The 15,150-nt window shown below is 39.3% G+C and overlaps 1 protein-coding gene across 5 annotated transcripts in view; it reads right to left on the bottom strand.

Moving 5' to 3' along the window:
- NAV2 (neuron navigator 2) overlaps positions 1–15,150 on the bottom strand; it is a 446,141-nt gene that overhangs the window by 139,787 nt on the left and 291,204 nt on the right. For all 5 annotated transcript variants that reach the window (XM_072619354.1, XM_072619352.1, XM_072619351.1 and 2 more), the window contains exon 11: positions 8,008–8,130. In XM_072619354.1, the coding sequence (XP_072475455.1) occupies positions 8,008–8,130 (123 nt within the window). The remainder of the gene's footprint in view (positions 1–8,007; positions 8,131–15,150) is intronic.

Genomic DNA, 15,150 nt, shown 5'->3' on the forward strand with positions numbered 1-15,150 from the left:
TCTCAAACTCAAAGGCACCTCAGGAGCCTTATAGTCAAATCCCCTCATCTAAAAAATGAAGAAACTGAGCCCCAGAGAATTGACTTGCCCAAGGTCACTCAGCAAACATCAGAACCAGGCTTTGAACCCAGGTCTTGTGAATTTAGAGGTAGTGCTTTCTATGAAATCAAGGGTTAGACTGTGTCCCCTACAGCTTTAAATTTATAATCTCTGTCTCCTGTGTCATCCGTACAGTCAGTATTTGCAATTTCCACCCAAAAGAGTCCTTCAGCTCCTTTGCCCACAAGAGAAACTCAAAAAGCTGAATTGATTGAACTGAAGTCAATTGAATAGGAAATATTAACCCTCCGGCTGGGGTCAGGTAGTGGTGGGCAAACTTGGCACCCAAACTAAGGAAGCTTGAAGCAGGTGAGGGTCTGAAAGGGGGAGGCCTCAAGAATGCTCCCCTGAAAGGTTTCTCAGATCAGAAGAGAGACCCCCAAAGTGCTTTGAGAGGACCTGCTTTTATTCTTCTCCTCCCCCAAGACTTTTAGAAAAAGGTGGGGAAGGACAAATGCTGACAGTGAAGCTCTCTGGACAGAATGGGGCAAAGGGCTATCAGCCACCCATCATCACTTTCCCTCTTGCTAAGAATATTTTGCAACTTCTTAGGCAGGACTGTGATTGAGGGGAAGGAAGGTAGAGAATGGTAACGGGAAAGGAAGTGGTGATCTATCAGCTTCACAATCTCCCAGTGGAGCCTGACCTACTAACGTTAACCCTTTTACCTAGATCAGATGTAGGGCAACCCATGCTTCACTATGGCGCCTCAGGGGGTCACCTGGTGGTAAGGTCCATTATCTGTGGGACATATCACAAAACCAGCAGCAAACTCTTCGAATTCCCAGATCGTAGAGGGAAGCTGCACCTGGGAGGCACATTCAGCTCTATTTCGCACAGTTCCATTCCCATGCCGTGGGCTTTAGCTCAAAATGATGTTACTTCATTTCATTCTTTTACCAGAGCTGAAGTTAGCATTGACCAAGCTTCCCTCAATGCCATTTATAGTCAGTGTAATCTAACGGTAGATCAGGAGACTCCCTTTCACATGCCACCTGGCACACTTACAAGCAGTGCAGTCACAGGTGAGTCACTTCACTTATCCGGTCTTTGGGTCCCTTGTCCGTAAAATGAGGATGATATTACTGCAGCTACCTATCACAGGGGATTGTGACAGTGATGTACCCCAGGAGGCAGTATAATTCAAGGAAAGAGCAAAGATTTGGGAACAATAGGTGCTACTGCCTGTGATACCTTAGACAAGTCACTTTCCTTCTCTGGGAGTCTCTGTTTCCTTACCTATAATATAGGTGGGATGTGGGATGTGGGGGGGGGGGGGAGGGGAGGTTTGAACTCTCCTCTAAAGTTACTCCTAGCTATGTAAAAAACTTTGAAAAATTTAAAACATAATGCAAGTAGTGCAACAGAATTGGCAGCTCTGATTTAGAATCCTCTGACTGAAAACTTCAAAATCCCAAACATCAAAAATTCAAGAAGAAAGAAATTAGGGATGAGAAGCAGAAATAATTATTTTTCATTCTGGTAAGCCTTGCTGGGAAAATTCTTTGTTGTTGTCATTCAGTTGTTTCAGCTGTGCCTGACTTTTCATGACCCCTTTTGGGGTTTTCTTAGCAAAAATATTGTCATGGTTAGCCATTTGTTTCTCTAGCTTATTTTACAGATGAGAAAACTGAGGCGAACAGGGTTAAATAACTTGCCAAGGGTCACCCAGTTAGTATGTGTCTGAGTCCAGATTTGAACTTACAAAAATAAGTCTTCCTGACTCACTTTATCCACTGTGCCTCCTAGCTACCCTTCTTGGGGAAATACTGATATTCAAAGAGCACTTTGCTTATGGTTCACACTGAAGTGCTTTCCCTCATCCCCTGCCCCCAGACTCTACAATAATTTTGGAGGGAAGCTTTGTTGGATTACATAGGATTTTATTAGCCAAACCAAAAATAGTTTTTAAAAGTTAAATAATTATTTTGAATTGTCTGGAGAAGAATTAGAATATCAACTCACAATACTAGTATAGTACTAATAATATTCTTTTTCTGCCATGTATACGTCACTCTCTGATGGAATCTCTCCAAATTCACCAATAATCTCTTAAATTCCAAGTCCAATGGCTCATCCTCAATCCTCTTCCTTCTTGACCTTTCCGCAGGCTTTGACACTGTTGATCTCTCTGGTCTCCTTAATATTCTCTTCTAAGTGTTTAGGACTCTCCTGGCTGTCTTTCTATCTATTTGACTATTCAGTGTTCTTTACTGGTTCCTCATCCAGGTCATGCCCACTATGCATGGGTATCCCACAGGACCCTATCCTGGGCCCTCCCTTCTGCTCCCTCTATACTATTTCACTTGAGGATCTCATCAACTCCCATGGATTTAATTAGCATCTCTGTGCTGATGATTCTCATACCTACATATCCAGCTCTAAGCTCTCTACTGTCCTCCATATTTGCATCTCCCACTGCTTTGCAGATATCTGGAGCTGGGATGTCTAGTGCAACATCTTGAAGTCAACATGTCCAAAACTGAACTCATTATCTTTCCCCAAAACCTTCCTCTTTCTAAATTTCATTATCACTATCAAGGGTACCATTATCCTCCTAGTCACAACCTAGATGTCATCCTTGATTTCTCACCATCTCTCACCCCCCATATCCAAGCTGTTTGCCAAGGCCTATTGATTTCACCTTTGTGGCATCTCTTGAACATGCTCCCTTCTTTCTTCTGACATTGCTACCACCCTGGTGTGCAGTTGCTCACCTCCTCAAGTCTGGACTTGGTCAGTGTGTCACCAGTCTCCTCCTCTTGAGTTGACCCTCCATTAAGGTGCCAAAGTGATTTTCCTAAATCACAGTTTCAACCATGTTACCCTCCTATAATAACACTGGTTTCCTATCACCTCCAGGGTTAAATGCAAAATCCTCTGTTTGATGTTCAAGGTTCTTCATAACCCATTCTCCATTCAACCTTTCCAGCCTTCTTATACCTTATGCCCCCTTCCCCCCAAACTCTTTGATCCACTGACACAAGTCTGCTTGCTGGTCCTTGAACAAGACACTTGGCTCTGAGCACTTTCTCTGGCTCTTCATGTTTAGAATTCTCTTCCTCCTTATCTTTGCTTCCTGGCTTTCCTAGTTTCCTTCAAGTTCCAGATAAAATCCCATCCTCTCCAGGAAGCCTTTTCTCAATCTTTCTATCAATTTTTTCCCATTTATCCTCTATTTGCAAAGATTTATTTTCATATTCTCTCCCCCATTAGGTTGTAAGTTCTTGGAGGAATGGGACTATCTTTTGCCTTTCCTTGTATCCCCAGCTACATAGTAAGCATCTAATAAATACTTACTGATGGACTGACTGACAGGAAAGTACTGTGCATAACCCCAGCATAATAGGACTATTCCTAAGTACCCAACTTCTTATTATGGAGCGACAATGACCAAGATGAAATAGAATCGGTAATAACAAGGGCAGTATGAAAAGGAAGCAAAGGAAGAAACTTTCTCAAAGTAGAGTTTTCAGCTACAGGAAGTTCTGGGAACTCAAGCATCTCACAGACGCACCTGGGTCAAGGTTCAGTAGGGAGGTCATTGACCACCTGTTGCCAGGCTCATTGCCCTGACTGTGATATCTCCTTCTATGGAGCCATTGAGAGAATTCTGCCAAGGTTCTAGTACCTGCAGCTTAACAGAATTCCTCCTATTTGTTTCTATTGACCTTTTGTCTCAACTCATCCTAGGCGGTTGGGAGTAATCTCTAGTCCAGGGGCAGGGAACCTGTGGCCTCAAGGCCACATGTGGCCCTCTAGGTCCTCAAGTGTGGCCCTTTAACTGAATCCAAACTTCACAGAGCAAATCCCCTTAATAAAAGTTCTGAAGCCACTGTCTTTACTTATTATCTTTCTAATGTCAACTGAAAGTTTGGTGGGATAGGAGACTCATCCAAAGCCACGAGACTGAGACTTATCTAAGTTAGACGTCCATATCACTTAACCCAATGATACACTGAAACTACCAGATTCAGAAAGATCAAGCCGCCTTTGAACGTTCACCCATTAAGAACTTTCCTTCCTCTTCCTTCTACCCATGAATGGACAGACTGCTCTCTGGGGGAGAGTTAGCATTCTTAAGGATTTCTCTAGTCATACTGATTAGGCCTTTATCTATATTTCTCTAGACTTGACATCAATTTTTCTTTCATTTTTTCCCAACTTTCCTTTGTACCTTATTTCCAGAAACTATAATCTTCCTTGTGGAACTTTAATGAATTGGGGTGTGTGTGTTTTTAAATATAAAAATTGATTAAGATAGAGTCAGTGGGCCTGAATTTGACCCGTCACAAGTTGTTTAATCTCTCTGGGCTTTAACTTCTTCATTCATAACATGAAGGAGTTGGGTTTGATGAGCATCTTTTAGGCCCCTAAATGGGTCACAGGATTTGGAGTGGTAAGGGATCTTAGAGAGCTCCACCTAGTCCAGGATCCTCATTGCACAAGTCAGAGGATCATAGATTTAGAGTCTAAAGGGACCTACTAGAGCATCTAGTCCAACTCCCTGATTTTAGAGATGAGGACATTGAAGCCCAGGTTGATTATGGGTCTTGTCCAAACACCCAGATAGTTAGCAGTAGAAATGATCCCGCTGTAATTCCTATAATACAATTTTAGTATTACAACTTTTTTTTTTTTAATAATTTGAGAGGTGGTTAGGTGGCACAGTGGGTAGAGCACTGCCCTGGGAGTTAGGAGTTCCTGAGTTCAAATCTGGGCTTGAACACTAACTAGCCGTGTGACCCTAGGGAAGTCATTTAACTCTGACTGCCTGCAAAAACAAAGTGAAAAAAGAATTCTAGGAGGGCATTGATTTATTATGTCTTTTTCAATATGTAATTACATAATATATATAATTATATAACATAACATAATATAATTATATATGACATATAATTATATAATATATATTTTCCAATATATGTCTACATGTGTATATATAATATGTATAAATATATATAACACACATATATGCACATAAACATATATACATTTATATATACATATATACATGTTTTATATGTGGATATATACACAATATACGTATATGTCATACAAGTTTACATAGATTTTATGTATACATATTTAAGTAACTAATTATGCAATCTAAAATAAAATAATTTTTAAATATTCATATGAAAGCTTCTTATGAATAAATCCACCATCATTCAGGCCTATAAATTGTTACACAGATTATGCTATATTAAAAATAATTTTAGAGATTATAAGAAATAAAGCTTATGGACATATTCAAATACAATTAAGTCAACTTCTACCCTAAATCACAATTTAGAGCAGACAAAAAGAAATATGTACTAATTAAGTGTCAGAAACGTCAAATAACCACAAAAGATCTTGTTCAAAGCCGGCCTTATTAGCTAATCAGTTTTAGGAATATGACAGCAGCTCTTGTATCCATATACTCTATTTTACAAAGCAAAGGGAGAGAAAGCTTTGTGACAGCAGATAAAGAGTCTGCCTCAGAGCCAGAAAGACCTGAGTTCATGTCCTACTTTTGACACGTAGGATCTTGGGCAAATAACTTAATCTCTCAGGGCACTAGGCAATTTTCTAAGACAGGGTTTCTTCTTCTGGATTCTGTGAACAGATTTCAAGGGATCTATGAAATAGGATGGGAAAATATACACCTTTATTTTCACTAACTGCTAACTGAAATTTAGTGTTCCTTTAATTAAGGATTAAAAAAAAAGTCTGAGAAGACATTTCACCAGATTTCCAAATTTTTTAATCCTTGACTTAAATGGTTAAGCACATCCATTGTAAGACTATAAATTCCAGGAGAGTTGCTGGCCTGTATGGGTACAGAAAATTTCCTTAACAAGAGTTCTTCCTAGCAATAAATCATAAGTCCGGGCTAAAACAAAACAACAAAAAATCAAGAAGAATGGAATCTAAAATAGCCCGTTTGTATTCTTTAAAGTGATTCAGAGATGAAATGAAATTACAAATACACTCTGGATCCTGACAAAAATTCTCCAGTCCAAAATACAAAAACAAGCCCAGCTGTGATCTGTGAGAATTCTATTAGCCCAGCAATCAAGCATTAAATTAAACTGTCTATTTCAGATTTCCTTGGCTGCTGCAGGGAGAAATGTACATTGTAAGACCTATATTATAGCTAATAAGGTTTTCTTTGCGACCACATATTTACAGGAAAACATAAGTAAACAAAATTAATTAGCATATCAGGAAAGCTCCATTGAGAGTATTTCAACAATTAAGGTGTGGCAGATTCTGTTCTGGGCAGTTCTGGTCTAAACTATTCTAAACCACTCATTCTCAGTGAGGTTTTGGCCAGGGTATCACCTAAAGAAGGGTATTTCTATGGATTGTTCAAATAATGTCTTTCCTCTGCTAATACCAAGATGATAATACACTAATCCACCTTCCATTTCTCTAGGATCATATCTTTCTCAGTTCTTTTTTTCCTAGACTGAAAAATATTATCAGTTTTAGGAGGAGTCTCTCCCCCTTTCTATGCTGAGCCCCCTAAAAGCTTCTCTAAGAAAGGCTAAACCTTTTACCTAGTTATTCATTCTGAGGATGACTTCAGAGTTTATCCACTGGCTACTGTGCCCTCCTGTGTCCATGAAGCCAAAGGATTCCGAGCACCAAAGAATCTGTTTTCTGTAAAAGAACTCAGATTCATTAGAAGTTGTACCCTGGTCACTACAATTTCACCCAATAGAGTTGGGCATTCACCATATGCACAGTTACCTTGATACGTGAGAATGCTGAATCTTGAGTATGTTTACAGGTGGTCCACAGAATTACCACCTAGAATTTATGATGCTTCTTATCAAGTGGGATGAGTATTTCAGAAGACCCAATAACAACAAAAAATGAGAGTAATGAAGGAAGGGGATTACATTTCCCTCTGAGGGCAAAGGCTATAAACACCCTGCCAAAAAAATACAAGAAAAGTCAATTAAGAATTAAATTTTTATCTCATGCAAATCTGAGTCCCTAAAATTGCTTCTAAAGCAACAAAGAGCAGAGCTCACAGGTGTAGGATTTGGGCTTAGAGCAAGCAAAGGTTGCTTATACCATTATATCAAGCATCTTGAGACTGGTTTTTTGTTTTTTTTTTTTTTTTGCCACAGACCTCAGCAATACACCAGAGGCTAATCCCCAAGCTTTCCTTCCAAAGTGTGATACCTAGAAAGCTGGTTAATGAGAGAGGAAGTAAAACATACTCCAGGTGCTGGATGAACGTGCCAAAAGTACCTGATAGCCAACAATCCAAAAAGCAACAGCAACTTCCCAAGACTAGAATGCCAAGTTCACTGCAAGTGGCTCCAAAATCAGGTGAAAACAGAAACAAACGGCGACTGATAGCATTTCCTTACTACCTCTTCCACAGTTCAGGTCTGCCAACAAAATAGATTTGTTTTCTCCATGATTTTTGCCCCAACTTAACTAACTGTCCCCCTTCCTACACTGGGAAATGTAGCCTCACCCTCAGTCATGTAACTAATCCTCCTATGATTTGCTTACAGGTCAAAAGCTTTTGAAAATGTTCTAAATTACTTAGGAATCCTGTTCTTATTCCTCTAAGCTAGTCTATCTCCCCCTCTAGTCCTAATACTGGCTTTCAAACCTTACCAGCATTTCCTTTGCTTTCCTTAAACTTCCCTGATTTGTTCTCACCTGCCCTAAACCATTGCTCCCCTTTTTAAAGCCCTGCGGGAATCTAAATTGATTTATGAGCTTCTTCCTTACATCTTTTTTCTCTTATTTCTGTCCTATCTCTCCCATTATACTGTAGGGCTTCATGGAACCAAGAGAAAGTCTTTTCCAGCACCTTCCTATTTCCTCTGCATATCAGAACTATGCAGAACAATCAATAGACCATGGTTAAAGACCCATTGGGAGCCTGCTTACCTGTCAGCATCTACCAGGCCCAGAGAGGTGTTCCTCTGTAGGGTCTCCCGCACCACAGCCATTCCATCAGGCAGCCGATTCAGTCGCCGAGTATAGAGGCCCAGTCCACCATCAGTCATGTACCTTCAAAAAGAAAGAGGGATGATGCAAACTCTGTTCTCAGAAGCAAGACGTGCATGGTCTTGTTGTGTATGCCCACAGGGACTGCTGGGGCCACCGAGTATCTATCTCATGCTTTGCTTGGGGAAACAGCTACACTGCCAAAGGGCTCCTTGATGTCTGGCCTCAGATTACAACCTAAGAATCCTCCAGTGACTCAAAGGATCACCAACCTGAGCAGAAAAATAGAACAGAATTCATTAGCCCTTTAATACTTAATGGATATACAGTTTGGCTGCTGTGAGTTTTGTCTCCAACAACATAGGCTGGCAACCAGATTCTGTGAGAGTTTCTTCAGACCAATTTTTCAGCCACCATAGTAGTAAAACTATGTGAACTTGACTAAGCTGGTTCTCTAACAAGAGACATAAAAGTCCACTATGGGGCATGGACTTAAAACCATTCCAGGTTGGTCATTTGGCCAACATTCACAGTAACCTGTGGAGCATAAGATGGATAATAAAAACTAGCTTTCCAGTTATTTTAGGACATTCTTATCAACCTTAATAACAAAACAGGCAATTTTACTGGTAATAAGCATGAAATTAACAGGTAATTAGTGTATCAGAAAATTGGATTGTAGAAAGATACAACATAGAAAGAATAGAAGCTTTAAAAGCAGTAAAATTCTGAAACCCATTTTATCTAGGGGCAAGAAATTCTCTAAACAAAAAAGCAGATATTCAGAGACCCCAAAAAGAGAAGTATTTGCCATAAAACACTTTTAAGGAGAAGAAAGTGCTATGAAATTAGGTCCCAAAGGTATTTCCTGGAGTCACTAAGGATAACATAACTGTCAGGACTTTGGTTATTTAATCAAATCCAGTTCAATTCATTTCAAGTATTCAAGACCAATTGGAATATTTTCTATGACAAACATACTATCTGATAAACTGCAGTCCATTATATATATCACCAGTATTACGTAGTATTATATACAATGTCATGGTCCCTGGATGTGGAATCAGAGGACCTGGCTTTCAATCTTGGCTCCCTCCTTGTGTAACTTTGTGTAAACTACTTAACCTTTCTATGCCTTCCTTCCCCCTTGTAAAATGAGGGTTTGGGAATTTGAAAAACAAATGCCCCAAATTACTAATAAAAAATGTAAATTAAAACAACTCCAAGATTTCACTTCATGGACAACATGATAAAAGACAAAACAGTCAATGTTTGAGGGGTTGTGGAAAGAGATACACAAACATACTTTTAGTGAGGATACGAATTGTTACAACCAATCTTGACAACAATTTAGGTGTTAGGAAGAAAAAAAATATCACTCCATCTTTAGACCCAGTGTGTCTACTCCTGGGCATATAGCACCAAAAAGTTCAATTATAGGGGGAAAATGGATGCATTTATTACAGAATATTCATATTACCCTCCTTTCTGGGCAAAGAAAACTGTAAAGTGAGTACCCACTAACTGGGGAATTGCTGAACAAAATGTGGTAATATGAATGTAATGGAATAGTGTGGTATCACAGGAGGATGAGGAACTCAGAGAAGCATGGGAAAACTTGTACGAAGTAATGGAGAGGGAAGAAAGTGCCAAGAGAACATATGGCCCCACGATGGCCCCACTAATGTAAATGAGAACTATACCAAAAGGCAGTTGAACTGAGATTAATTGTTAATTAATTAACAGTCTTGGTTGAAGAAACCAAAGGATGAAATGTATCCTTCTTTCTTTATAGAGAGATGAGGGTCTGTGGTTGTATACTAACTAGCTGTGTGACCTGGACGAGTCATTTACCTGCTCTCAGCCTCAATAACCTCATCCATAAAGTGAGAAGGAGGGGTTGGATGGGATGGCTTACATATCCCTTGATGTTCCTTCCTACTCTAAGACTATGATCCCCTGAATGTCCCATTTTCTACCAGATATAGTGGCTTTATTAGTCAGTTTTGCTTTAGAGTTTTAATTTTAATACTGGGTTCAGTGAAGTATTAGGAAATTTCTTTGGAAAAAAAAGAAAAATTATCATTTGTTTTGAAAAAGAAAGGTTTGGACTAACCAATCTCTAAGGTCTCTGACAAAACAACAAAACAGGGAATCTTAAATTAAGGATTAAAGAAAAAACCTCCTTGCATAAATAAACCTTTCCATCTCTACAAGTAATGTTAAATGCTTTTATTTTCTGTGATGCCCTCATGAAGGAGAAGGGAAGAAAACAATCATTTATTAAGTGCCTACTATGTGCCAGGTAGTGTGCTAAGTGCTTTATAAGTGTTATCTCAGTTGATAATAATTAATTATGAGGGGCATCCTCCATATATTTTAAGACTAGAATAAGGATACAGCACCAATAAAAGTTATCTTAGAACTGGAAGCAAGATGGGTTTGAATCCTACTTCTGACACTTGCTGTGTAACCACAGCCTTTCCAAGCCTCAGTTTACTCATCGGTAAAAAGAGCAAAATACCATATACCTCATAGAATTGTTCTGTTGAAAATTCCTTGTAAGCTAGGAGGGGAAAGATGAGATTGTTCTACTGATACCATACAGAGAGAGCCATCAAAGCTTGGGAAAGGACTCTACAGCCACTCAAAAATATGTCAGTGACAGAGCCAGAAACCTAACCTAGTAAGACATTTCCCAGGCCCTTTTGCAAAAGGTAACTTGAAAAACTATGGTGTTGCAAGAGTTTCTAACCAAACAGCCTACGGTAAGAGGAATGGCTGCCTCCCTGTACTCCTCCCAAGTTCTATACTATTTGGCTATGTCGCTAGTTGTTTTTAAGTTGTGCCCAACTGTCCATGACCACATTTGGGGTTTTCTTGGCAAAGATACTGGAGTGATTTGCCATTTCCTTCTCCAGCTTATTTTACAGATGAGGAAACTGAGGCAACAGGGTGAAGTGACTTGCCCAGGGTCCCACAGCCAGGAAGTGTCTGAAGCCAGATTTTGACTCAGGAAGACACATCTTCCTGACTTCAGGCCTGGTGCTCTATCCACTGTGCCTCCTAGCTACACCTATTTGCCTTTAGCATCATTAGTCTCTCAAATTTTGGGCTTCTTCCATCTCCAGCCCTATTATGAACTCTGTGTGTGTGTGTGTGTGTGTGTGTGTGTGTGTGTGTGTGTTCACTAAGTTTCTGATGAGAATTATGAGACTTTGGAGACTACCTATAACTAGCCCAAAAGAGGGATTCCACTGAAGCAATCACATATAATGAGATCTACTGAACTTGTTGAAAGACTGGTAAGCAGGTGGGATGTGGAGGACAGACTGGTTCATGAAGGGGTCCCAAGGTGTGGTGCATCAGAGATAGCCCTGGATTTGGAGCCAGAAGACCTGAATTCTAATGTTGCTTATGCCCCTTGCTGACTGGGTGATGTGGGAAAAACACACACTCTCTGTCTGTACCTCAGTTTCTCTATCTATAAAATTCTAAAGATGATTTCTAGCATCCTATTCACTCGAAAATCCTGCAGTCCTATGAATCCTTATTTTGGGTTGCTTTCCTCGCAGCATGCCTGAAGACCTCAGCTGCCTGATGTTTGTACCTCTTTGGGGACATTAATTATCGTAGTTAACCATAGACAGATGTAGGCTGCATCTGTGCCATGCCAAAACAACCAGTTAGTTCATCCAATCCAGTCCCAAACCAATTGTTTGTGGTCACACAGACAAAACAACGTGGTGATGGACTTATTTTTCTTAGGGGTTCCAGTGATATGTGGATTTAGTCACAAATACGATTCAGCATAATCTTCTTTTGGAAGGATGGCAGCTAAATTGGGTTTTTTTTCTTCTTAGTCTATTCTTTTCTGCAGTGTTGGCAAACTTGCCACCTAAATCCCAGAAGAGGACAAACCTGAAGTGCCCCTATAATGTGATATGATGAGGAAAAGAAATCTGTGACAACTGATTTGGGTCTATGGGTGAGAGGAAGTGACTCTCAAAACAGAAATGTCTTTTCACAGAGAATTAGGAATTATCTCTGAACCTCACAGAGTTGTCCCATGCTAAGAGGAAGCTGACTTAGAGTTTTACAAACCTTGAATAATAGCCCCAAAGATAAAGAAAGAATCTTCAAGGTAAGAGATTTTGTCCAATGACAAAGGAAATTTAGTTTCCATTTCACTCACTGACTTACATTATGGAGAACACCAGGGAAAAACATCCAAAGACATGCAGTCACCAAGACTTGAGTATACAAATGAGGCACCCACCTCTTGCTTCATATAAAGACTGAGCACAGAACTCAGTGAGCATTCCAGAAATGGAATGCTGAGACATGCTTCAGCAACCCAGCCATGATAACAACCATGCGAAATGTGATTTTATTCCAAAAAGATAACTGAGAAAACTGGAAGGACTCAGAGCAGACACAGTCGAATGTGCTGACTCGGCTTGTCAATTGCTGATGGGAATTCTGACCTGCCTTTATTTGGGGAAGTGGGGGAAGGGAAGGAGAAAAGTCATGATAAATTGAACTTTTTTGCCTTTTCAACAGAAGAATAAAGGACCGAGGATGATGTGATTGGAGATTGAAAGCTGCAAAGAACATTAGAGAGCATCTAGTTCAGTTTCTTCTTCATTTTACAAATGAAAGAACTGAGATCCAATTTAGTTTAGTTAGGTGACTTGCCCATGGTCATCCAGGTAGTGAGTAAGTGAGCAGAATCCAAAGCAAATGCTCTTTTCATTGGGCCACACAGTCTTCCCTAAGGAGATGTTCATATATAACAAGTCTGATTTTCCTTTCTTGGCTCTACTTGCAAGCTTGCATTTGTACTTAATGTCTAGTAGAAGGGCGTATGATAAAAGGGAAAGGTTAATTGTTTTTTTACACAGAGAAAAATTAAAAAGAAATTACTGATAGGCATTTTGGGAACAAAGAGGAGCACTGTAAATTCCTCTGTGCCCAAACTCACATAGGTAATAGCAGAATTGGGATTTGAACCCAGGTCTACTAGCTGTTTTCCATGGTGACATGCTGCCTCTCACTGGACATGTGATATGGCACTTGAAATATGTCCATTCCTTTGAGTTTCCCACCACTGGCAAATACAGAAAGCACAATAAATCATTGGGGATGTCAGAGAATAGACAAGTCCACTGAGCAGGGGATAGATTGGGTGACCTTTGAGACTTTATGATGTCATATGTTATCAACCAGTCTCTGTGGTGGTTGAGCTTATGAAAAAGTCTATTTTTCAATAAATATCTAAATTTCAACGAAAATTTCATATTTCAATAAAAAATGATCATTTAAAAACTCCTCACAGGCAACCAAAAGAAAGCTAATTCCCTAAATGGTGCAGGTGTGATTAGAAAGAAACCTCAGAAAGCCTTAGTGTTGCCATGAACAATACTCCAGTCTGACTCCAGACGTGCTGAATAAACCCTCATTGAGGGTGATCAGGGTTGGCATGACAAGTGATACCAAGCCCTCCACTTTACAGAGTGATTAACTTTGCCTCAAATAGAGGCAGTTGAAATGATGTGCTCTAGCTCAAACAACGTAAACAAGCATTGATTAAGCACCTACTGGAAACACTGTGCAAGACTCTGGGACACTGTGTATGGTGTTGACACATGAAGTTAGCAACTGATCCAGAGAATGAATCTTAGAGTGTATAAATTATAGTTTCCTCCTTCTCTAGGAAATAAATAATTAATGCTGAAGTTTAATGAGGTACTGGGAACATCATAGTGTTTGCTTAGTGAGTTCTTTATTGACTGCCAAGCCACTAAATGATTTACTCATTATAATTTCTCCCAATTCTCTTACTGGGACAGGAGCCTCAGCATGGGAGAGCTGGTACTCAACTAGGTAGTGCAACTAACTAGCCTTTTTGACAGTTCTTTTATCGAGGCAAAGACCTCTCTGAAATAGGCATAGGTATGTAGTGCTGGCAGAAATGGCAACAATCGAAACAAAGAGTATTGGTAGTTCATATATATGCATATATGTGGTTGTGTTTGTACACGTACTTATTTGTTGTGTGGATTCACATGTGTGCATATGTTTATGCTTACATAATCAGGCATTTTATACGTCTACAAAACCCATCAATTTCTACTTCTAAGAGCCTATGATCATGCTGTTGGGTTCCATTACAAACCTGATGAATACTGGAAGGCAACAAGACAATTCTCCTTTCTCTCCTCTTCATATATACACACACATACACATACATAAAAAGATATACACATGTACATGTTTATATATATAACACATACTTATACAGACATGTGCATACATATGTACACACACATATATATATTGACAGATTTGCGTATATACATACATCAGTCTATGATCTCCAAAGTGCCATCCCTACCAACAACCTTGAGAATGAGTCCAAAGAAAACCATTGCCCACTCACAGATGGAGAAACTGAGGCTTAGAGAAGTTAAGTAGTTTGTCCAAAATCACAAACTTAACAAAGTATCAGAGTTAGGGTTAAAATCCAGGTCTTCTGACTCCAAATTTAATGAACTTTCTCCTGATTTACTTTTTGCAGAGATGTAAACATATCCTTTGGGTGCTCCATGCTTAAGAGTTGGCATTTCATAGATCTTATTCTAAATGTACCAAGCCAAATAATTAAATAATAAAAACAAATAATAGCTGATATCCATAGAATGCTTGAAAACTTGCAAAAATGACCTATATATGTGCTATGACAAACAAGTGTGTATACCTATGGAGATACACACACACACACACACACACACACACATATATATATATATATATATATAATTAGAGTTTCACAATAACCCTAAAGGAAATTTTAAAGATGTATCTTAACTATTATACTGATGAAGAAATTGAGGTTTGGAGAGATGAAGTGATTTGCCCATAGATCCAGAGTAAGCCACTAGAGGATCTGAACTGAGGTTTTCTGACTCCAAGTCAAGAGTTCTAGCCACCACCATATCCTATCTCTATTTCTTATATTTCTTTTTTCCTTTTTTTCTCTTCCTTGTATATTTCTACTAATTCTGTACAACTTGAGGCCAG

Source organism: Notamacropus eugenii, chromosome 6, assembly GCF_028372415.1.
Source record: "Notamacropus eugenii isolate mMacEug1 chromosome 6, mMacEug1.pri_v2, whole genome shotgun sequence".
NCBI lineage: Eukaryota > Metazoa > Chordata > Mammalia > Diprotodontia > Macropodidae > Notamacropus > Notamacropus eugenii.